Source organism: Haliaeetus albicilla, chromosome 2 (assembly GCF_947461875.1).
Source record: "Haliaeetus albicilla chromosome 2, bHalAlb1.1, whole genome shotgun sequence".
In the NCBI taxonomy this organism is placed as follows: Eukaryota; Metazoa; Chordata; class Aves; order Accipitriformes; family Accipitridae; genus Haliaeetus; species Haliaeetus albicilla.
Genome location: NC_091484.1, coordinates 11742109 through 11766259, shown reverse-complemented (window position 1 = coordinate 11766259; position 24151 = coordinate 11742109). Strand labels below are relative to the sequence as shown.

At 50.7% G+C, this 24151-nt stretch overlaps 1 protein-coding gene and 1 long non-coding RNA gene across 2 annotated transcripts; one reads left to right on the top strand and one right to left on the bottom strand.

The window, feature by feature from the left end:
* The first annotated feature begins 1913 nt into the window (after nucleotides 1-1913).
* On the top strand, nucleotides 1914-23859 carry ADA (adenosine deaminase). The gene is made up of 11 exons (XM_069806440.1): nucleotides 1914-1993; nucleotides 9339-9400; nucleotides 12655-12777; nucleotides 12917-13060; nucleotides 13920-14035; nucleotides 16343-16467; nucleotides 18971-19042; nucleotides 19324-19425; nucleotides 20135-20202; nucleotides 20687-20816; nucleotides 22089-23859. The coding sequence occupies exons 1-11, from the start codon at nucleotides 1958-1960 to the stop codon at nucleotides 22188-22190; spliced, it is 1080 nt and encodes a 359-aa protein (XP_069662541.1). The 5' UTR covers nucleotides 1914-1957; the 3' UTR covers nucleotides 22191-23859.
* Nucleotides 12737-16345, bottom strand: LOC138689863 (uncharacterized). Its single transcript, XR_011328680.1, has 2 exons — nucleotides 15986-16345; nucleotides 12737-14602 (listed from the first exon to the last, which is right to left on the bottom strand). It is a non-coding gene; the product is annotated as an uncharacterized lncRNA (long non-coding RNA).
* Nucleotides 23860-24151: the final 292 nt, after the last annotated feature.

Sequence of the window (24151 nt, the reverse complement as noted above, 5' to 3'; positions counted from 1 at the left end):
TTTCTGCCTAGACTCTCTGTGCATACCCAGGGGAGTTTTACCCAAATTCAGAGCTTGCAAAGCTTTAGAAGCCTGGAACAATGTCACCTTTTGGTGACTCCAGAAATCACAAACTTTAGTGCAGAAAATACTTGCTGCTTATGTCCACTGGTTTCCCATAAGCCTGGTGTTGTGCTGCTCAATCCCACAGGCTCCTGAAAGCCCTGAGCGGTGCCAGTACCGTGCTTGGCAGCTAATGGTTGCTTTCCTCTGCCAGTCACTATTTTGTAAAGAATATTTTTGCCAGTTAACTGTGACTAATTTGCTTTCATCTCTACAGTATGGATGCAGTCAGGGCATCTCTGAAAGGTGGTACTTAATAAAGGAGAACATATTGATGAACTTTCTTCCCCAGCCAAGCCCCGCGCTTTTCCCACAGCCTCTGCTGCAGTGCACATACCCAAATGACCTTGGGATTCGAGCTGAAAAACTGCTGTTTTCTCAATGCCTACTTGGCTTTGGGGCAGAAATTCCATCACTGCTCTCATGGCAAAGCTGTGGAGGAGTGACAAGGGACGCCGGTGACGTTTCCATGCGGAGCAATGAGTCTGTAGCATGTCCTGCATTCACTAAGCAGTGCCTAGCACCAGTTTGCAGCCCCCGCTTTCAGGGCTGCTGGCTCCCCTGGGCTGTTTCATGTCACCTTGCTGGGGTGGCTGTGACAGCGCAGGGCTGGAGGAGCGCCCAGCCTTCCCCGTCGCCGCAGGCAGGGCTCCGGCGTAGCTAATCCCCTGCTGCCAGCTTCCACAAACAGTGTCCCTCTGGTGTAAACACAGCTGGGGAAAGAGAAGAGGAAACTTTATTTTCCAACCATTTGTGGTAGCGTTCACGCCTACAGCCCCAAGGGCTTTCTCTGCTTACATGCCAGAGCAAGTAATAATTTTACAATGTAAAATTATTAATTTTGCTTTTGTAAATTTACATTTACAAAGCAATTTTACATTGATATAGTGTTTTTCACCTCCAAGGCTCCCTGCAGACCTGGCCTGTGGTCTGGAGATGGCCTCACCTGGGCAGGTGAACTCCAGTCACGCAGAACAAAACCGTGGTCCTTGGCTCTGCAGTGGTTTTGGAAACACCACCTGCCCACTCAGCGCCTTCAGGGCAGCTTGGACCTCATCGCACCCAGGGCTGCACGAGGACCCAAGGGATGCTCCTCAAAGCTCATTCCGGGGAGTGGTTCCACCTTGCAGATTTGCCTTTAGCTAAATGGGTGCGACTTTATGGGTGCTCCAGGACTGGAGTAGCTGAAAGCTCTGCTTTCTCCAGTATCAGAGAAGCCCCGCTTGGCAGGGAGGAGCAGGACCTTCTGCCCCACTGTCCCTCAGTGACATGGGCTGCCATGTGCATCACCGATGGGAGAGGAAGGCAGGAGGCAGAAGAGCTGTGTAAGACATGGCCAGGTCACTAAAAATAAGAAATGAAACCCTGAGCATGAGTTTGCAGGAGCTGAAAGCAGGTGTACGGCGGACGAAGCCATCGGACAACACAAGTGAGTCACCGAGCAGCAGCTTTGTGAGCAGGGAAGGGGCTTCCTAAGCTGAGCAGTTAGGTCTTTTTTAGGTGAAAATAAGCATTGTTGCATCGGCTTAAGACTGCAGTCAAAGCTGGAGATGGCTTTCCAGTTCCACGAGCCGAGCTCTGTTATCCTTCGATCTTATCTTCGGAGCAACGACCCCGCCCGGGCTCTGGGCTCCCGAAGGAAAGGCGAACGGGAGGCGGGGGTGGGGGGGGAGCATTACGGAGCGGCATGTCGGGGCGGCGGGAGACAGCCCTGCCCGCCGGGATGCCGCGGTGATGGGCGCGGGGCAGGGCGGGGCGGGGGCGGCAGGGGGCGGGCGAGCCCGGCCGGCGGGACGGGGCGGGGCGGGGCGGCGGGCGCGGAGCGGAGCGGAGCAGCGGCGGCGGCAGCGGCAGCATGGAGCGGGGGCTGCGCGTCTTCGGGGACCCCAAGGTGAGGGGGCGGCGCTGCTGGAGGAGCCGGGGCGTGCAGCGGGGCGGAGGTGCTGTGGGAGCACCGCGGGTGGGAGCCGGGGCGTGCACCGGGGCTGAGTTGCCGCGCACCGGGGTCGAGTTGCCGCGCACCGGGGTCGTGCACCGGAGCCGAGCCGCCGCACATGCAGCCGGGGGGGAGAGCCGAGGCGTGCCCCGGTGCTGAGGCGGCGTGCGGCGGGGTGGTGGGAGCTGGGGCACGGCGGCTAAGCCGTGAGGCTGTGCCCTGAGGCGTCACTCGGCGGTGCCAGCCGGGGTCTGCGCTGCCCCGGCCCGGTGCTCCCCGCAGGGACATGCAGGAGTTGCCCCGAGTGGCCCGGGCATCCCGCACGCCCCGCCGCCGGAGCGGTGCTGGTCCCGGCTCCCACCCGCGGGGACATCCCAGCGGCCGGCCAGGGTCACTCCGCTCCTCCGGGCTGGAGATGCGCTGGTAGCCGGGCTGGGCAAAAGGCAAGCCCTGAAGTGTCCAGCACTCCAAACGTTGCCTTGGTCTACTAAAAGAAACCTTTTCTCTTGATTGTTTTCTTTTGGGGGTTGGTTTTGTTGTTTTGTGGGTGGTTTTTTGTTTGGGGGTTGGTTTGGGGGGTTTGGTGCGGTTTTTTGGTGTGTTGGTTTTTTTTTTCTTAAGCATTTAGTTCAGTTATTCCTCAGCTAGCCGAGATACCGTCTTGGTGACTGCTGTCAGATGGTGCTCCAGTCTTTGCTCTCACCATGTGCTGTATAAATACATCTCAAGTCGAACCATACAGTAACATGTTTGTTAATCAGATTATAAAAACCATTGAGAATGAAGAAGATGAAACAGATGTGGTTAGCAATAACTCTGTATCTCGCTGCCTGCGCTGCAAGACAGCTCAGCTCTTAGCTTGTGGTCTGGGTGAGCTGACGTACGGGGAGCAGGTTTTCTCTGCCTGGCTGCCTTTGGGCTCTGGTGCTGACTACCAGGCAGGGAGGGTTAGGCTCTTGGTGGGCAGTGAGGGGCCGGCCCAGGGGAGACCAAGAACAGTGATGTGAGGGTCGCAGTGGTCCCGCTCTGGGAGAACCCGAGTGGTGGCAACTGTATGCGGCTTTTCCAGGGAAGAAGATTGCCTCCGAAAACCCAAAAGGGTTTGGGGTTTTTTTTGCTACTGTTTGCATTCCCTACCACTCCCAAACCATTTATCTCTCAGTTTGAGCTCGCACCAGGGAAGTCTAGTGTACTTGGAAAAGCCTGTGTGCACGTGTCTGATGTTTCGTTCCATCACTACACGAGGTGTCCCTCTTGGGGAAGGTGACCCATGCAATAGCAGGCAAACCTTGATACCGAAATCCAGGGAACGTTGACATCTGCTAATGGTTAAAGCCTTTTTAAGGCTACTTCAATCTTGGGAGCTGTTGGCATTTCATCAGCACCACTAAGAACAAATCTGTTGATTCACCCGAGTGATTTTAAACTTTTGGCTGAGAGAAGCAAGTTAAATTCTTCTTTGACATAGGCTTCTTCCTACTTTTGCAGTGTGTGGGAGAGTGAGATGCCGAAGAGAGAGACCTAGGAAAAACCATGCAGGGTTTGACTGCTAAGATCAGGCTTCTGTTGTCTGGTTGCCGGCAATTACGAGACTGGTTTTCCTGAGTCAGGCAGTCCCTTTCAGTCCTGTGAACCTGCTAAGTCAGGCTTGGGGAAAAAAAAAATGGGTCTGAAGTCAGTTAATGAGCCCTATTCATTCCCCTGGACCCTCTGCCATTGGGAGCGGTCAGTTTTGTGTTTTAGAGACGTTTCTGGTAACTGGAGCAGCTTCGAGCCCCAGCTGAATGCAGGGCCGGGGCTGCCTCCACGTTTTTCAGGAACTCGCTGACTCTCAGCAACTGCAGCAGATGAACAGGGAGCTGCTGGGGCTGCCGGAGGGAGACTTTGAACCCTGCTTATCGTAGGCCATAAAAGAACAGAAAAGACTGCTGTTCCTTGGATGCCGACTGTCAGCCTCTTCCCTCTCTGCTCCACAACCAGAGCAGAGACCGTGTCCTCGCTCACTGCTGGCTCTTCTCCCCACAGGCCAGCCCCAGCTCGGGAGCTTCGGGATCCATGGCTCTTCTCCTGCGGCTCCCATGTGCCTTGAGCTGTGTTGTGGGGAGCAGGATGGGAATGGGGGCTTCTGGGGTCAGGCCCGCACCCTCCCAGTAGCTGGTGTAGCTCTGCTGCTGGATGCTTCTTTCCAAAATAAGCATCAGGTACCACTGGGCAGGGGTCCCGCAAGCCCTCCCAGGGCACGCTGTGTGTGTCACGGCGTTTCGGGATCTGTCCCTATCCAAAGGGAGACAGGTATCTCCAATGTGCCCTTCATACCTGGGAATTGGGAGATGGCCAGAACAGGCTGTAGCTGCGTGTGTCCTGTCAATGGTTAGGAGAGAGCCTGGTGACCAAATCTGGATGGCACCAAAGCTGCCAGCTCTGCTGTGCTGGCTGTACCTGGGGAGGTTTGGGTGGGCGTTCCTGCTCCCTGTAACACTGCAGCCTCCCCCTGCTCGAGACAGACCTGCCCATCTGTGCTGAGTTGATAATACAGGTATTTGTCTTGGATGCAAAACTTAAAAAATTGAAAAGAAAAAAAATTAAAAAAAGAATTTTAAAAGGTGATCCTTATTGTGGGGAGTGCAAGTGCACAAGGGTGTGTTGAGGATGATTTTTTCGTTGGCTCATCTGCTTCTTGCACACAACCTGACCCCTGACCGGCTTGGCATGGGTCAAAGCCTGATGTTGCCGAGGCTGCATTGAGCTCAGCTGTACCTTACACAGTGAAGTGCGTACTCATTCCTTCAGTAATGTGGTGCAGGCACACTCTCGGATAACCTTCCCAGATCCACTTGTCAAATGCGATGGCAGTAAGAGGCTGGCTTGGTGCTGCACGAAGCGCAAGGACCCTGTTTATTGCCTCGTTCCAGCCACGTGCAGGTGTGAAGTCTGCGATGGCTCGGAGAGGGATGTTGCCCTGCCGCCCCGTGGGAGCCGTCCCTGCGGGAGGGTGACACACAGCCACCATCACCTATTAACAGCACCAGGAGCCTCATACCGAGGTCGGTGGAGGTTGAGTAGTTAGTGCCAGGAGGAATGGTACTAAACGCTGCACAGGAGCATCCTCCTCCTCCTCCTCCTCAACCAAACCCACGTACCGTACGAATGTTTCTCTAGAAAGCACAAGTATATCTTGCAATAGAGCAGTGTGTCGTGTGGGCCTTGTAGTCTCTCACATTTCTCTTTTAAAGGCTCAAGCCTTAAAGCATATGGCAGATTTGTCTCCAGAACACACTTCTGGGTGTCGTCAGGTTTGAGGATAATACTGTGCCCGTTCTACTTCACATCCCTCTTGATCTGCTCTCACCTCTTCCCTCTAAATGTGTGTTTGTGGTGAGTTTATGATGAGGATAATTTTGCTCCTGACAGTGTGCTTTCTTTGGGGAACATAGTTCATTCTTTTTGCAGTGATTGGCATTTGTCTTATCTCATGTTAACAGAGAGCAGAATTCAACATTTTCCTGCCATGTGTGTCTAACAATTGACACATGACAGCTGTAATCACTCTGGTTTTCAGTTATTGAGATCAATAGAATGAACTTTAAATTATCACCTTTTAATGTGCTGATAAATAATCCTGGGCAAAGTCACTGCTAAGGATTTTAAAATGATGCAACTTCAGCAGCTGCCTGGATTATCTATTAACATCTGCTGGAAACCATCAAAATAAAAGGTGAGGTTGGTGTTACTTTTACCATGGTGTTAGGGCTGACTTTGTTCATTATATATGATCCTGAAACCACCTAATACAGAAATTCCCTCAAGTGCCTTAGCTTGGATGGTACTTTTTATGCCACATAATGGGCAAACTGAGCAGTTAACTGCTCTGCCATGGTCCGCTGAGCAAACCGCAGAGTAATAGAGAAATTCTGTTGGGTTGACTGTAGCTGAAAATACTTAGAACATTGGGTTAAATTTTTCCTCTGAATTTCACTAATTGAAAATAATCAGACTTGATCTTTGAATGGAACATACTTGTTTGCAGTATCTCATTTTGTGTTTGAATTTATTTTTGAAGCTTATTACATTCTAAAGAAAACATTACAATATTTTCAGAAGAGAAAAGTCAAGCCAGAGCCCTTAACACTTCTCCTTTTTTAAAGTCTGAACCAACTTGCTGATATCTGTGCTAATGAGTCACGTGCCTTGGTTGAGCTAAAACTTTTCTGCATAAAAATGGAAAGCGCTCAGTTTGCTCCGACAGCCTTGTTGGATGTTGTCTGTGCTGAGGATGCACAATTTATGGCCAGTTACATCTTTTGAACTCATCCCTCTGGCTTTTGATAACTCTTTAGTGAAACTCAGAGACTTTATTGAATTGCACTGTGTTTTTTTGATGCACTGGCCAGTGGTCAGTGAACTCGCTCTCAGCTGCAGTGCTGAGGAGGTGCAGGAGGAGGGCTGAAGGGTGGCTACACAAAGGTGTTCCTGAGGGTCCTCGCTGCAGCTGGGGCAAGAGAAGAGCTCCTGCCCCAGGAAAGCATTTGAGAGCTCTGCTGCTTTCTCCTTCTTCATCAGAGCAAACATTACCACATCCAGCTTTGCTGTGGAAAAAGGAAGGCATCGCTGGTTCTGGTGTGGCTGAAGGCTCCTCTTTGGTGCTGGTGCAGTCTGTGATGCCATTGGGGTCCTGGACAAAGTGTTGAGATCCCTATTTAATCCGTGCGCGCAGACTTCCCCTCCAAATAAACCGGAGGGTTTGAGGTGAGAGACCACGTGTGTGTGGACCTCTGTGTGCCGAGGAGCAGAGCCGTGGAAGAGGCGCTGGGCTCCTGCATTCGCCTTATTTCTGCTTGCTTAAGCATCGTCTCCTGGAGCCACAGTTCAGAGAAAACTCTTTCATCTTTATCTGGGTACTTTCCTTGACCTAAAGCAAGGTCGTGCTGCCCACTTGTATCTGGAAAAGGCTTGTGCTTTGTTTACCCAAAACAAACACGCAGGAAGAGAGCTGCAGTGTAATCTGCAGCGCGAGCAGCCTCCCACAGAGCTGGAAACCTGCAGGGTTTGCGAACAAGGCACCTGGGGAAGCTGAGCTGCTCGGTTATGCCTCTGCTGATTGCATCCTTATCTGGGGCCAGCTCTCGGCGGACACCCTTCTAGGCACACCTTTACTTCTTCACTTGACTGTCCTTTGGTAATCTAAATAGCATAGATTAGTTCTCAGCTGCAGAAAACTACGTCCAAGCACCGATCTTGAGGAAGCCCACAACTTTTCGGGTTGAGCAGCATTGCACAAGAGTTTCTTAGCACTTAGTTTAGGTCCCAAAGAAATGCATGGCAGGGGAGGAAGAGCCTCTTGCTGATGTTGGAGAGGAACCTTGCTGCTTTACAAGCACCTCACCTGCAGCAGTGGCTGAAGGAGGTGGATTGTATGGGTGAAGGACACCACTGAACTTGCTTTCTCATTGAAGGAAGTGTCATGTTGGGATGTTCTTGCAGGAAATGCTTGAGAAATGCTTAGAGTGAGAAGACCCCAGTAGGTTTGGGTTGCTTGGTTTTTATATCCAGCACAAGTGAGTTTCAAGCCTGTAACTCCATCAGAAGGTCACGAGGGCTGTTGAAAACCTCAAGGAATGGATCTTGCATGGTTCTGAAATAGGAATCAGAGCTCAAGATTGGAAAATGTGCCAGGCGTCCACATCTGGCAATGTGGATCATGTCTGTAGTCTGTTATTTTATTTGCTGCTTCTCAGGACATTTAGCCCTCATAAGCAGGATTGCATAACTCAAGGTGGGGGGAAAAGATCAGGATTTGCCCTTTTAAAATCTTCATCCCTGTAGATTCAGATGGTGTCTTGAGGGTAGGCGAAGTGACAGGGGTATCTTTTTACAATCTGCTAGTAGGGATGTCAGTGGGGATATTTGTGACCCCTGGGCCAGCTGATTGCAATGGTGCAGGATCAGCAGCTCGAGCTGCCTAGAGCTGCGGGAGGAGGTGGGGATGGGAGCGAGCTCACAGGCATCAGTGGGTGTCCCAGAGATGGGCACTGCCAGCCCTGCACTGGGAGCTGGGCCAGCAGCGTTAAGCTCACATCAGCTGCTCACGGATGCTTCAGGGGAGAGCCAAAGGGTCTAGAGGTGGACAATTACACATTGCCCTGCTTGTATGGACTGCTTACTCATTTTTCTTCCAGCACCTCATAGTTGGTTATTGTTTGATACATACCCTGATGCCAGAGGGTTTGTGGGTTTTAATTAGTAACCCTGGGTAGTTTAGTTATCCATGCAATTATCCAGTCCTCTTCTGAATCCTACTCAATTCTTATCCTCAGCATCCTGCAGCAATCATCTACACAGGAAAATTTGCACAATGTTATAACTAACAAGAACTTTGTGTATTAAGTTGCTACTCTAGAGTTTCATTAAAAAAAATAAATATCTATTTTGTAAGCTATTCCATTGCTTAAAAGAAAGCAGTTCTGGAAATATGAAGATCTAGCTGAAACATTTTACAGCTAATATTTTCCTTCCCAGTTCGACTTCCAAATTACATTTGTCACGTTCCTCCAAAAGGCCCAGATGTCTAATGGAAAAAACTAGCTTTTGCTTTTCTGGGGTTCTTTCTCCAAAATTCATTGTTTCAGCAATAATCGGGAAAGAGAGTTTAAGAGTGAAGAGATCTGAGTTACTGTCCCATTTTTAATGAGTCAAAATTTAAGTGTTTTGGTTTTGAAATCAGCTTGTTAGCTCTATGGGGCAACTCTTGTTCTTTTTATTTTTTACAGCACCTTGTACCATGGGACTGACTGCATGTGTAGGATTAGAAAGCCTGTAAGCTCTGATAATACCAAGTAATTAACAATGTATCAGAAGCTGATCCTTGGAAGTGCAGTCAAAGTTTTTGTGTAATGACTCTCAGCGAATTAATTGATGCTTGGATGTCTGTGAATTCAAGAAGGAGCAAGCTGGAAAGCGAAGGTGTTTGGGGTTTGCTTTTTTCACTCTTCCCAAACTCTAAGCCATGCAAGCTAAATAAGGATAGGGCAAGTTCCTGAAAATTACTGGAAACAGAATAAATTTCTAAGGATCCATTAAATGTGTGAGCTGCAGCAGCAATAAGAAGATATGTGGACAATACTTGGATATTGAAAAATAAACTATATAATGATGGTATTTTAAGAATGTATTTGTGCTTCCTTGTCATGACTTTGTCCCCGTATTGGCTGCATTTATACCTGCGTTAGCACCAGCTGCTTATCTCTAAACTTTTGCTGCAGCTCTAAGAGTACCTCAGCGATTTCTCTTTATCCTACTGCAGGTAGAGCTTCACGTCCACCTGGATGGAGCAATTAGACCAGAAACAATCTTGCACTTCGGCAGGTGAGTTGCAGGGGGAAGAAAGCGGTGGGAGCTGCAGTTCAAAAGCATCATCCCTTCTGCTTGTCCAATTCTCCGACAGAAGAGCTTGTGCTGGCAGGCTGGGAAAGCTCTCTCCTCCGTTGTCCAGGCAGCAAACCTGGCTGGTGCTGGTCTCATCTCTGCACAGATGGGTCCTGTGGCCGCACGGTGCGAGAAGATGGAGCACTTCCCAAAAGGCAGTGCTGCAGCAGGGCTGCGCTGGTAGCAGGAGCGTGAGCGAGGTGGTCATCGGTCCTGTGAGCTGGGCAAGCGAAGAGGAGCCACCGTGAGAAAAGGACAGAAGAAGTCTCATAAATAGAGGTGTCTGCCTTTGAAGTGTACCTGGGAAGCGGCAGAGTCAGTGTATTCTCATTTCTTTTTCCACATTCCTAATTGCCAAAGCGAGTAAAATGAAAGCGGGCTGGGAGCTGCTTCTTGGTGGTGCCGTACCACGGTCTTGGGAGGAAAAACCAGCTTGGGTGCTCCTGCCTGCCCTGTGGCTGTGTGCCTTTGAACTCCAGGCTGTCTGCCTGGTGCCAGCAGTCAAGGAGTCATGCTCCTGTGAGGGTCACCCGAGAAAGCACTTGGCAGTGACTTAAACAGAGGTTGTTTCCTTGACAGAGCCTACATGCATCTTCTTACTTCAGTGTAGCTCGTGTGGGAAGCACCAAGGTGAATGATTAACTGGTGCGAGGACCTGGCCCCACGGTTGTAAGCAAAATAAACTGAAGGCTTCTTCTAGCTGTCGCTATTCAGAAAGCTAATGGAGCCTAGCAGATACCCTCAGATCAAGAAGCTGGAAAGCTTAAAGATTTCAGGAAATGGCTTTTAGGCACGACTCTGGTACTTGTGGGAGGAAGTCAGTTCTGAGTAGGATAGGAAGTGGTTCTGGCATCCTGTGAGCCCAGCAGACTCCAAGGCAGTGCGGTCCTAGGGGGAAATACTCTTTCTACAGCAGCTTTTTCTGCAGCGAGTGGCCATACATTTTGCAGTGCAGTCAGAGTAAAGAAGGTGGATCAGAGATGCCCATCTCATTCGTTGCAGGATGTCAGGGTTCCTGCTGGCCCTGCCTGTGCTGCTGGTGGGCTGCAGGGCTGGAATACAAGTCCCGATGGACAGAAGAGTCAGTGCTGACTCCCTGGGTCTCTGCTGGATCCCTGCTGCCAGCAAAGGACAAATGCTGGTGTAGTCCCTCAGGAGGGTTGTAGGAGCCCTGAGGCCTGGGAGGCACCAGCCATCTGAGGCTCCCATGCCTCTCCCTTGCTTAGGACTGAAACCTTCATTGCCCAAGTGTGTGCTGGAGTCCTCTCTTATTTTTAAACAGCCCTGGCATCCCCCGGGGCTGCCAGCCCCGGGGGTGCCACGCTTGGCTGGGGTGGAGCGAGTCTGTGCTATTCATGGGCTCTAAAACTAGCGCTCACACAAATATAAAAGCAACAGGGCACTGCAGGAGACTAGGGGACTGCCTTAATAACCTCACCCTGGACACAGAAAGCTGCTTGTGGTCTATTTTTAAAGGTAAAGAGCTAGAAATAAATTTGCCAGGTGGTGGCTGACCACGTACAAATAACCTGAAGCTGTTGGGATGCACAAGTCCCCTTGGGCAGTGGCTGAACTCTGCCATTTTTAGAAACTTTGGCTCCAATTCTGTCAGGTCTGGGTCAGGCATTGCATCCCCCCTGCCCAGCCAAACGGTTTAGAGCCATGGCAGACCCCTGGTGGGACTGGGTGTCCCCGGGAGAGGTGTCCTCTCCACGGTGGGACAGTGTGCGTGGTGCTACCTGTGGCTGGAGGTAGCTCTGGGCAGGATGCTGAGGTGCCGGCAGGCGCAAGCATGTTCCCCTGGGGCAGCTTTGCTGTGGGAAGACTCCCACCTACCCGGCGGGTTGGATGGGACACTAGCAGCTCCCAGAGCCATGTTGGCAAGATTCACCAGAGCCCCTCAGCCGGAGACCTCACTCTAGTGTCTCTGCTCTGCGGATTATCCCAAAGTGCTGTCGCTTCTGGCTGCGTGGAGGCAATCCTTCGGGAAGCACATTAAAGAGGTCAGGGAAATGGCTTTGCTGTAGGGAACTTTCCCTGGGCAGGTGGAGGAAGACAGGGGCTGGTTCCTGGAGCAGGGACCAATGTGTCAGTGCCACGGAAAGGGCAAGCCGGGGAGGAAAACCTATGCCTTGGCAGTGACGAACGTCCCCTGCCAAGTGCCAGCAACTTAATCTGTGCAGATTGCATGTGAAGGCTGAGCGCGGGGCTGGTTTCCTTCCTGCGTGAGCAGGGAATGAGCAATGTTTACTGAGCCCAGGAGCAGGGTCCTTTGGGCTGCTTCCCTGCAGATTGCTCATCGGGATGGTTGCTGGCATTGGGACACTAAAGCTGTCTGTGGTGTTTTGTCTCTATTAGCAGAGAGATCCATCGATTGGCTGTAATTCATTGTGGCAGGAAAAAGGATTAAAACCAAATGTCTAGTTATTATTCCTAATTTAGGTTGGCATGTGCAGGGTAACAGGGTGTGGGGTGGTAAGCCTGCCTGGGAAGCATGCAGCATCCTTGGCTGGCAGCCCCCTTGAGCCTGGCTGTCACCCCACCGAGGACACCTCCACCCACCCAGGGCTCCGGGGACAAACAGCCTTTTCCCTCTTGGAAGCGTTTAGGTGGGCTTTACCATCTCCATCCCTTTGGTGAGAGCAGTTGTTGGGACTGCTGTTTTCTCCTGCGTGGGAAGTGTCCCCACCATGATGTTGGGCTTGGAAACCGGCTTGCTTGCAGGAGCTGCCGGCATTAAACACACGAGCCATGACACTTCTGCATGCGTGATCCTGCGCCTGGGAGCATCTCCACAATTTCTAAAGCATTTGCACCTGCATAAATGGAAATTAACTTTTCTAAAGAATTCTGTCAATTCTGCTGCTAGGACTAGGAGCTGCCAAGAAATAATCCAGAGCACCTTTAGATGAACTCCTCCTTAAGCTTCAAATGTGCTCTGGCTGTGTTCCTGCTGGGTCAGTCTGGGCTTGTATTTCGATTTGTTTGTGCTTTGCCTGCATTTTGGATTGCCTTCCTCCCTGCTGAGGCTCAGGGCTGCATCTGCGAGATTTTGGAAGGACAACGTGTGCCATATCTTTTCTGTGAAGAAATGGAGGTTAATGCTGCCAGCTTGGGATGCGATTGCTCTACGAAATGGACTGATTAAAAATGCGATAGCCTTCCCCATCAGTAATATGTGGCTTCGTTTCTAGGAAAAGAGGGGTTCCTCTCCCTGGCAGCACTGTTGACGACCTCCTGAAGCATGTCAGCTACAAAACACCACTGACACTTACACAGTTTCTAGAAAAGTTTAATCACTACATGCCTGCCATTGCGTAAGTACCCTGCATTTTACTTCTTCCTCCTCAACCCTTGGCAGGACTCCTTGGCTAAAGTTGCTCAGCCTTGGAGGTCACCTCACCCACCCCGAGGGTGATGAGTGCCGGTGATGGGTCCCACTACTGTCCCTTGCAGGGGTGACCGTGAGGCGGTGAGGAGGATCGCCTACGAGCTCGTGGAAACGAAAGCAAAAGAAGGTGTCATCTACGTGGAGGTCCGGTACAGCCCTCACCTCCTGGCCAACTGCCGCGTAGATCCCATCCCTTGGGGCCAAACCGAGTGAGTGAACCCGCTGTGCCGGGGAGCCGGTGGGTAGCCAGTTTGGCATGGAGAAGGCATGGCCCACGCCGGTCAGCTGGCGCGTGTTCAGAGTTTGGTGTAACTAAACCTTCTCTCTCCTCCAGTGCAGCGAGCGCCAGCATGGTTCCACCTGTCTTCCCCATCGATAGCATTTTTCATCTTATAATATCTGTGTGTGCTGCCATGTTTTAACATCCCTTGCTTTGGGCACCTCATTCTGCATGTGCAGAGCGGCTGTGCTTAAACTTCTGGCTGAAGCTGTTCTCTGTGCGAGGGAAAGCAGCATTCATATATGGATTGCTTGCCTGCAAAATGTGAATTTGAGCTCGCAGAGACAGTGGGCAATGTTGGAGCGAGCTGGTGATCCGATCCCTTCTTTACATGTCATCCCCTCTGTGATGTGTGCCTCTGATTAAATCAGCGCTGGGCCTTGTGGCCCCTTGCAAAATGTGCTGTGATGGGCGTTGAGCCCTCGTGCTCGTCCCTGCCCAGCTGCAGGCAGTTGTGTGCCCTAATGAGATGCTCTGGCAAAGAGCAGGTTCCTCTGCTCAGGCAGGCTTGGCATCCAGTTCTCTGAGGCTCTTCTAAATCTTACTATCATCTTTGCATGCTTTTGTGCCCGACATCTGGTAGATCTGGGCATGGCACGGGTGTAAAAGGTGCTCTTCAGCTCTGGGCGGTCTCGTCGCGCTCCTCTGGATGTTAAGGCGAGTGGGACCCCGGGCAGCCTGGGTTTTGCATGGGGTGTCCCGTAGGGATGCTGGGCTGGACCTGCGGCTCCTGCCTGCCTCCCTGGCGGGTGTCCGGCCTCTCACTGATGGCTTTTCTTCCCCTGCAGGGGAGACCTCACTCCAGATGAAGTCGTTAACCTCGTAAATCAGGGACTACAGGATGGAGAAAGGGATTTCCGCATCAAAGCCAGGTCTATTCTATGCTGCATGCGTCATATGCCAAGTAATGTATTGCAGCTCCCCTGCTGCTCTGCTCCCCTTCCCTGATGCGTGGCGGGAGGTGACGTCCCCTGGGTTCAGGTCCCTGCAGAAATGCGGGGAAAGCCCCGGTCCCGTGGCCCTGGGTCCGATGCCAGACCAGACAGTGTTGAGAAGGAGTAGTTCTTTTCCTTGGTGGGGTCCTGCCCTCTCTTCCCTATGGGGAAAGGGTGTGCTGGATGTGAGAGTGGGCGTCTGTGGGTACAACCAGTATCTGAAAGGTCTTGCTAGAGAGACAAAATGGGCTCTTCTGTCCTATCCTGGGGGAGGTCTCATTTCTGCTCGTACCTCGCTCCCTGCCCAAAGGCTGGAGCTCTCCTTGGGCCAGTTGAAGCCATTGCCACAGCAAACAGTTGCATCTGCCATGACCATTTGATGGGTCCGAGAGCGGACAGTCACAGGAGGAGGACCAGGCATGAGATCTCACACTTTCCCTGCTCATGGTCACGCTGCTACAGCAGCATACTCCTTCATTAGCCTAGACCGTGGGTCAGCCACAGAATCCTCTGGCTGCAGTCTCTGCTGGTTTAAGCTGAAAACACAAGTAAAATATACTTAAGTCACATAAAGAAAATGTTTCCTATAAAATCAGCAGCTCTGAACTTTGTTGGTTAAAAGGTGCTCTCACCCAGAATAGGAAGAAAACCCAATTTCCAGTGTTTCATTGGGCTGCTGAGCTCTGTGAGCATCTTCCTCTAGAGGAAGATGCAGTCAGAGCAAGATTGTATGACAGTAGCTGTTCTATGTGAAGACTTTGTTATGAATATCTTCATATCTCACAACAGTTTTATGTAGGCTTAGTAGGGTAGATGGTGGAAAGATTTTTACTAATGAGTACATGGTTAGTTTGTGTCTAGAAGTGTGAAATACGATATTTTTGGAAACTGGGAGATTTGAGAGTGGTTTTTTTTTTCCTGCCTGCACATCAATCCCAAACAATACTTTGAAAACTTGACCTTTAAATTTCTGGTTTCTAGGAAGAAAACTTTTTTCTTCGTAGAAACTGGAAAGCTGTGAGGCAGTGTCACACTTGTCTGCAGTTATTGTCCCTGCCAACACACAAGTGGTAAAGGGAGAAGGTAGTGGGAGCGCCTGAGGGCACATGCAGCTGCGCTTGCACAGCAGGAGGGATTGCTTGTGCAGACATCCGAGTTGGCATTTTTATGCCTCTGTCCCAGGGCACCAACTCTTACCCGGAGCCAGTGATGCGCTTGATACAAGAGTCATTAGTGCCACATTCAGGATGTGCTGCAACAGTGGGAAGCAACCCTATAATTTATGAAGTGTTGAGAGAAAGGCAGAGATGCCAGCCAGAACCAGCACATATTAAACTTGTTAATAAAATAATGGCTCTAATCTGGTGAGTTGGAAACTGGTGAAAAAAGAAGATTAATTTGCACGTGTTTTCTTATGTGTTCATTGATTCTGGGGATTCTACATGCACAGCGGGTTCCTCTTAATTATTAACACTACAGTTTATCTCTGTTTCTTGGCCTTTTTGCTAAGGGTAAGTGCTGTATGAGCTAGTAGATGCACGTCCTTTCTCAGAGGTTATCTATCCTGATCAGAGATAACTGTGAAGAAGTTGTTGGTCATTTGTTACTCTCTGTCTCACTGATGCCAAAACAACAAAACTTTGCGAGTGTTAAAGGTCACCTTCCAGGGGGCTGACCAGCTCCTTCCCACCAGGAGTAGCATCCATCATCTTGTCTGGCATAGTCGAGGATGCTCTGAGACAGGGCAGGGCTGACTGTCATACAGGGGCCCCCCAGAGATCCCTCCCAGCCCAAACTCATCTGATGGGCCAGTTTTTTCCTTCCCCTGCCCTTGCCCAGCCCTGGAAAGCTCAGGAGAGAGTTGAGGGATTTCTTCCACGCACCATGTTACCGTACATGGGCTGTGCAGTTCAGCTTACCTTAGGCCAACTGCAGTCACCACTGTGTTCGGAGGTTTTTTTCTGTTTTCTTTTTATTTTTTTCTTTTTTTTCCCCTGCCAAAAGTGAGCAGAAAAAAACCATGATGAGAGCAGCTTTATAGCTGGCAAATGAATTTGATTTCCGTTTGATTGACAATGAACTAATCAGTTAGCAGCCTGAAGATGGCAGACCTTTCTAGGAGTTTGTTAGCTTCCTTTTTGAGGATCACATTTTAGGAAAGACCAAAGAAAATAGCTCTAGCCTTCTAGTTATATGACCAGGATTTGTTTAGAAAAATGCTGAAGGTGTGTCTCTTACCAATGCTTTCCCCTGAACCCTGACACTCTCTCTTCCAGGCTGGTCTCCGGAGGTAGTGGAGCTCTGCAAGAAGTATCGAAACAACTCTGTGGTGGCCATCGACCTGGCTGGGGATGAGTCCCTGAAGGTGGAGAATTCCTCCGAGCATAAGAAGGCTTACGAGGTTTGTTTAATAAGCTTCTTAAAAGAAACTGTGAGAAAAACATGCATTGAGGGGACTTGCATGAGTGGACACGCAGTATGTTTCTCAGACTGCAAACAGCTGGGACAGCTTAAAAATTCGTTGCAGCTATTAAAAACATTCTGTTAAATAGCAAAAGTATTTGTTTATGTTTCCTAAATGATTAATGGCAGGCATCATTGTTTAAACATGGCCTTAGAGCTGGAGCTCAGCCCACTACCCCGTTGCACTGAGTGCGATGCGAGTGACATGGAGCCCACATCCCCCCGGCAGCACCCCGCTGCTGTCGGCTGGGGTCAGCTCCTGGGGCTCTGCGAAACCACAGCCAAGGGTCAAGAGACTGGCCTTTCTAGCCTGGCAGAAATCACCCGAGGAGCAGGGAAGCTGCACGTTTGAAGTGCTTTTATCTGATCATCTCAAATGCAAACGCTGGAATGGCTTCAGGAGCCTGATCCGAGACTCTCACCAGACCTCAGCGCTTTGCAAGCGGCTCAAAGGAAAAGCTTCGTGCCTCGCTCGTCTTTGCTGGTGGGAGTTTGGGGTTGTTGGTCCCTGGCATCAGTGGGAGAGGAGGTTGTGCACCATCACTGCCAGGAAGGACAGTGGTTTGCAAGCAGCGCTCAGGTCTGATACAACACGGGGCTTTCTAAGAGTCTTTGCCCCTGTCAGCAGGAGCCGATACAAGGACTGCCTGTGCTGCTGTGCCATGCTGGATGAACTGAGTAGTAATGAACTGAGATGCGGGCACAGGGTTTTATTAGCTGACGGGCAGGCACGTCTCATCCTGCCCTGGTGTGCCAGCAGTACCCAGGTCCAGACTCCTGGGTCTGAAGGATGCGTCTTGTCTCTGTGCCGGGGGCTCGCTCAGGCTCTGAGATGCTGAAGCAAACCCCACTCCCATCCATTGACCCCTCTTGGCCTGCATGGCAGGGAAGTACATCCCCATAAATACTGCTGCTATGATCTGTGGGGTATGTAATGCATCCAGGGAAACTGGAGAGACTTGTGATGTCCCTCAAGCAGGCATGTTCTGGCTGGGAGCTCTTGGGGCTGCTGGAGGGGAAAGAGCAGATAATGGCGAAAACTCGACTGTGGCTGCTGGCTGCAGAGGAGCACTGGGAAGTGTAGAGCCAAGGATCCTAGCACCACCATGTCCAAGCAAGCAGGGATCCTTGGAGGAAAAGCCAAGGGAAGCACCATGTGTCCCCAGACAAATGGTTTGAAAAAGAGATTAAAGCACTCCAGGGAAGATATCCCCATGGATGGACATTAGACACAAGCTGCCTCCTGGGTGGAGATGCTCAGGCCTCAGCAGCCAGGAGGGTTAGTAGCGAAGGGTCCTACCACATGTGCTCTTCCTGACCCCTCTGCTTGTATCCCTGGTTCCTCTTCAGATAGTTAGGGATGCCTGTCTTGGGAGTGGAGGGGTGAGAGTTTCTGGTTTCTCTTCATCCTGTGTAGAAACAAGTGGGAAGAACCTCTGTGCTGATATAAGTGTGTCTCTCCTCTTCGTCTGGTACTCCAGCCAGAGTGCTTTTGTTATTTTGAAAAGTGTCAAAAATTAGCTGTTTGGGAAAAAACTACACTCACTTAAATGTAGGGAGCACAGAGTGCCTTTCAGGTCGATGCACATAGGGTTTTTCTGTAGACGTCCCAGGCAGATCCTGGCCTGACCTTTGCTGGGCCTGGGTGTGCAGCACATGAGAAGCTGAAAATTAAGTAACTGAAAAAAAAATCGTGAGTGAAAAGCCCTGAAGAAGTGCCCAGAAAGAGCATCGGCTGCAAGATGAGGCTTGCAGCCTGCCTGCCACCGCTGGCTGGGTGGCTCTTCTCCAGCAAGGCAGGAGCCAGGCTTCCCTCAAGGCTGCATGGTTTCCCAAAGCCCAGGTGGTCTGTGGCTGCCCTGGCAAGGGATTTCTCAAGATGCCATGGAGAGCATCTCGAAATGCCCCAAATCTGCACCAGCAGGGTTCTCCTGGCTGGGCTGCCTCTGTCCCCAGCCCCTTACAGGAGGGAGGTGCTCGGTGTCTGAGCATTGCTTCATCTCTGCCCTGGGGGCTTTTAAATTCTCCCACTTGGCTGTAGCCTGCCAAAAAGGTAGAAGTTTCAGAGACAGGAACGGCTGCAGGGTTGGTGCAGAAGGGCAAGTAGGTGGAGGAAGGAGAGCTTCCAGCTTGCTGCTGTCGGGAGAGGAGACAGTGGTGAGCTCACCCGGTATTAAAAGACCCTGAGGAGTCTGGCTGGGCTCCAGGGGAAGGTAACCAGGCTTTCTGAGTTTCTCTGTGTCTGGCATTACTGAGCTCTTCTCTCACAGCCTGTGCTACAGCAGAAAGCATGCACGTCTCGGGGCACAGGGCTCGTGATTTGGGGGCTCTCTGCACAGAGCCCTGTTGCTTGCTGTGCCCCCGAGAGCGGTGCCAGCCCAGGGGTTTGCTGACCTTGCTGCGGGTGATGGGACAGGAGTGTGTCCTCTCTTGCTTTGCAGGAAGCTGAAAGATGTGGGATTCATCGCACCGTCCATGCTGGGGAGGCTGGCCCGCCTGCCATGATCAAGGAGGTACGAGGAGCTCCTGGCTCAGGGCAAAGAGAAGGGCAGGGGTGGGAATTGCCCCTGCATCCCCTGCACCGGGGAGAGAGGAGCCCAAGTCCTCTCCGTATTCATAGCAGAGCAAACTGGGGACCCAGGCAGAGATGTGGCCCCGACGGCTCAAAGAAGGATTTCCCTGGAGCTGACTCAGTGGTGTGGGCTGTACCTGTGGTGGGCAGGGATCTCTGGGCAGGCAGGAGTGAGGTAAGCTGGTGCTCAGAGGCTGTACGTGGTTTTCCCGTGTTGTCTAGGCAGTTTATCTCCTGAAGGCTGAGCGCATTGGCCATGGCTACCATGTCCTGGAGGACCCTGAGCTCTACAAGGAGCTGTTGAGAGCAAAGATGCATTTTGAGGTAAGGATGTGTGGTGGGAGGGTGACAGCCAGGTAGCTGCTGTCCGAGTAGAAAACCAGCCCTCGCTTGGGCTGTGCTACAGCTAGGGACACGACCTGACACCCAAGTGCTGCAAAAATGGTGGGGACAGCTGGCTGTTTGCTGGGATCTTTGCTGCGAGGAGCACTGGAGAGCACAGCAGCTTGCAGGAGGCATGTAGCAGAGAGAAATGGATCCTGGTCTGGCTGAGGATAAATTTTGGAGGGCTTATTCACTAGTTTATATGCCTCAAGCCTGCAGGTTTCTCCTCCCATTAAGCAGGCTGCTGTACCGGAGACTGTCTGGTTGAAGGGTGGAAGTGCCTGGGAGTTATTGTGCATGGGGAAATTTCCTTGGCTTTTCCCCAGAATGGGTGTATCCAACTAATATATGGAATATATGTATATACTTAATGCCAATGGTTTCTTAGCTGTGGTTGACACACGGCGGGTAGCTGACTGGTCATGGGAAATATCCCACTGGCTCCTGCTGCTGCCACACAGGCTGTGGGCTCTTCACATCCATGTCCTGGGATGTGCAGTGCTCCTTCAGAGTAGTGCTGAGGGGCAGCTGTGAACAAAGCTCTAAACCTTTATCTGGCTTTACCAGTGTGCTTGGCTATCTGCGTACACAGCTGGGGTTCAGATCTGTGTGGTTGATTCTGGTTTTCATGTTTAACCCCCCCAAACAGGTATGCCCTTGGTCCAGTTATCTCACTGGAGCATGTCTTCCAGACTTCGGGAAACACCCTGTAGCACAGTAAGACTTCTCAATTCTGTGCATTCTTAAATAATCAGGATTTGGGTTGACTATAGCTGCTTTATTGCTTTACAAAGGTAGTGCACATCTAAGTGCTTAGGAAAACGTGGTACGTCCTCGTCCTTCGGCACAGAGGGGCCTGATGCAGCTGGAGGGGGTGTGGGGGTCCCTCGGGGAGGCTGTCCTGTCCCTCCTGCCCCTGCTCTGAGCTGTGGGGCACAAGATGCTGCACACTGGCCCTTAGCCCTAGTTTGTGGCTGAGAGCTGAGGTTCCTGAGCCTCTAAGCAAGAGACACCCCGATGCTCTGCTCCTCTCTCCACCGGAGAAGCAGAGCGGTGGTGAGACAAGCCGAGCCCTGTGTTTGTGTCCAGCAATGCAAGCTGCAGGGACAGCGGCGAGATCTTTGCTTTTACTGCATTAGAAGTGCGTGACCAGTGCCATATCCAGTGTTTTACCCCCCGGTTCAACCTGATTTCCTTACAGGTTTAGGAAGGATCGCGCTAACTATTCTATAAGCACGGATGACCCCCTCATCTTTAACTCCAGTATTGACAAGGATTACAGCATAGTGAAGGACTACATGGGCTTCACTGAAGAGGAGTTCAAGAGAGTGGTAAGTTGGCCTCAGCTGGATGCTCTGCTGATGTCCTGGTGCAGCCCAGAACAACCCGCTTTTTTTCTTTATAAGCTGAAGAGTGTTCGACAGAAATCTGAAAATCCTGCACTGGCCTTGTAAGCGTGAGGCTGAGGAGGGCTGCTGAGCTGGAGGGGGATGCTGGGAGCGCTGTGGGAAGCAGGGGGATGTGAGGGCAGGGTGGGCTCTGCAGGGGCTGCGTCACTTGGGCTGACTGCTTTGGGCTTTATGGGGAACAGGTCAGAGTGGAAATTGTCCGCTGATGCCCTCACAGCAGGTCTTAGCAATAAAGAAGGAAGGTGCCTGTTGCTTTTTTTTCTGCGTTTGGAATTGCAGGTAGGTTATGGCAAGGCCTGGCCCGGAAATTAGCAAGAGTCAGCAGGTACGAAAGTGCTTGCAGTTTTTGTACATATAACATGAGTATGCGACAACTGAGCTGGAAACAAGATGTTGTCTGGCTTCGGTTTTGGCACACACAGTCATTTACGTGTCTTCATTACATCTTTGATTTTCTAATTATTCACCCAAGACAGAAAGACAGGATAACCCTTGGGAGCTTGACTTACCTGGTTACCAAGCGAACCTTTCCTGGTTTGCATTGAGTCATGCTCAGCACTTTCGCCTGTATGTCTCCAGAGATACTTGCTTGGATTGGGAAGTGCAGGATGCGCTTTACAAGAGAGTGTCAGTCCTGCTCTCAGCTCTGGCTGGAGGAACAAGTCCCTTTCCCCTACAGACATCACTCCCTGTGTCTGGAATGGGGAACAAGGACAGCTCTGAGCTCTGGGATCCTGCTGCCACCTGTCTTCTCCTTCTCTTGCAAAAGCCATGTTGTTCCTGTGTAATACAAGGAAGGTCCCTGTGCAAGATGGACAAGCAGGTTACATTGCACAGCCAGGCTGTGTCCCAGCAGCGGCGCATCAGGCTGGATGCTCTGCTGCTGTGTCAGGAGAGGCTCTTGTCCAAAGGGGAGCCGGGAGTGTAGGGACAGGTCTAAAGTACATACACTAAAAATGCCAAAGTATATCAAGACCTTTGCTTTGTGCCTGCCCCGTTCCTCTTGGGACTGTTGCTAGTGGTGGGCCAGAGCAGTTGCCCTGTAAATTGAGGCCGTGGAAGTGACTCTTGGAGTGAAAACTTTACACTTTCCCTCGCCTGCTGCTGCTCAGAGCCAGATGTGTGGATGTGCACAAACTGTTCATGTCTAATGGGTCTTAATGTCTCCTTTGTGTTTCCCCTCTGCCTCCCCAGAACATCAACGCAGCTCAGTCCAGCTTCTTACCTGAGAAGGAAAAGCAGGAGCTGCTTGACACGCTGTATGAAGCATATGGGATGGTCCCCAGTGCATCGTGAGCCATCCCTGCGAGCCAGCATGGAGCAGTGGCCCTTCTTCATGCATGCTTGACTCTCCTCTGTGCTAGTGGGAGCACCGGGAGGAGGTGCCCAGAGTCAGTCTCTATTACTGGCACCCCTGTGTTAACCCTTACAGTGCTAAGCAGAATCAAGCTATCACATATACCTACCTATCACTCCCACAAACTGTCTCCCAAATGGATATCCAGCTTCCTATCTTGTTGTTGTGCAAGCAGGCTGAAACTGCCTCCTGGCCTGACTCCCTTCTCCATCTGCCAGTCTTTCTGTACTGCAAATGAGAACAGAAGAACCTCCCCTCCTTTTTTTTTTTTTTTTTTTTTTTTTTACCCTCTTCCCCTGCTTTATCTGTCCTGCCCCACTGACCTGCCTAGCCCTTGTCTGCAGTGCAGAAATAACTTTAACTGTGACTGTGGCCTGGGTTAATCTTCACCTTTCTAGGAAAAAGGTTTGTTAGCGCTGACAGGGAGTGAGCAGGCACTTCAGAAGCAGAGGCTTTATTCTCATCCGTGTGGGTAGGAGGGTTTGGCCCCAGCTATATTTACCCAGCATTAGTCTTGTACTGACAAGACTGGAACAAGAACAAGCTGGAAGCTGGTGCTCTTGCCCATGCACAGGTCTGAAGAGCATTTTAAAAAAAAAATTTTTTTTTTGCATCCTTTCTTGGACAAGGACTCCTGTGTATCAGCCTTCCAATGTCTGCTGCAGAAGCGCACACCCTGGGTTCAGGCTGCGGCTGTGCTCGCAGCTGGCCATGACCATGCTCACACATGCGTAGGAAGTTGGAACATATTTTTACCATTTTGGGCCAAAATCTGCCTTCTGGGACTTTTCCTGGTTTTATACTCAGCCTGGAGAATTCCTGTGAACTGCAGCTTGCTCTTCCTCTATCTTTGTTTAGGACTTGGAAAAACCGTGATCGATTGCCTGTTTTAACTATTCTGCCCTCTTCCTGACCTGACACCATTAAAACTGAGTAAGTAAGTTAATAAGCTAGGGCCCAATGTGACATACTGGCTCATGTCCCATCTGAAAGGCTTCTCTCACTCAACCACAACACTGGCTAGAAGACAGATCTTCAGTTTGGTGGAGAATTTATACAGAAATATTCACCAAAACTCCCAAGTGATTTTGGTGCATTATAGTGTTTTTACTTAATATGCAACAGAGCCGTGCATCCAGAGAAGAGACCGTCATTTTCTTACGTGAGTGTGTGGTGTGCTTTAACATCCCAGGCATCTGCCAAGATGCTTACTCCAAAGATACTGTACCAAAAAGTTGCCTTTGAGAAGGGGCCGTGGTCACCATTACCATTGACGTTGTGTGAGACTGGTCCAGTCTCAGCCAGCAGCGACCACGTGCTGGGAGTATTTCCATTCTTTCTGGGCTTCCATATTTGTCTTCTGAGTAAAATACTCATCTCTGAAGTACATGGTGCATATATACACACATATATATGTATAGCTAGATAGATGGATGTGAGAGAGTGAATTTCTTACTTTTATAAAGCACATGTTAAGCATCACTTTTAAGAACATGAGTGCAGTAAGAACCAGGCTTTTTTGGGTAATGTTTCTCCAAAAATTCTGAAGGATTTGCTTGTTTGGATTCTGGACGGTTGATTGTTAAACTTGTTTAATAAAATAACAAATTTATATTAAAAGATAAATCCTCTTGCCTTTCTGTTCAAGGGTGACTGTTAGGAACTGTGGTCCACAATGTGAGCCATCGTACCCCTGCTAGAGCGCGAGGGTTAATCGGTAGGTGTGATGGGGCTTTGGCAGCCCGATTCCTGCCTTCTCCTGTTGCCAGGTCAGAGCACTTTGACAGTCAGAGGGAAGGTAGCCCTGCTCCCTTGCTAGGCAGGCAAGCTGGCTTTATGGATGCAGGTTGTTCCAACCTCACGTGTCCTTTTCCCTTCAGTAATCAAAGGGATGCTTATC

Coding starts and splice junctions, on each gene's coding strand:
- ADA (XM_069806440.1), top strand. CDS start 1,958: ATGGAGCGGGGGCTGCGCGTCTTCGGGGACCCCAAG. Junction 14,036..16,342: donor CTGCATGCGTCATATGCCAA/GTAATGTATTGC, acceptor TCTCTCTTCCAG/GCTGGTCTCCGGAGGTAGTG. Junction 16,468..18,970: donor AGCATAAGAAGGCTTACGAG/GTTTGTTTAATA, acceptor CTTGCTTTGCAG/GAAGCTGAAAGATGTGGGAT.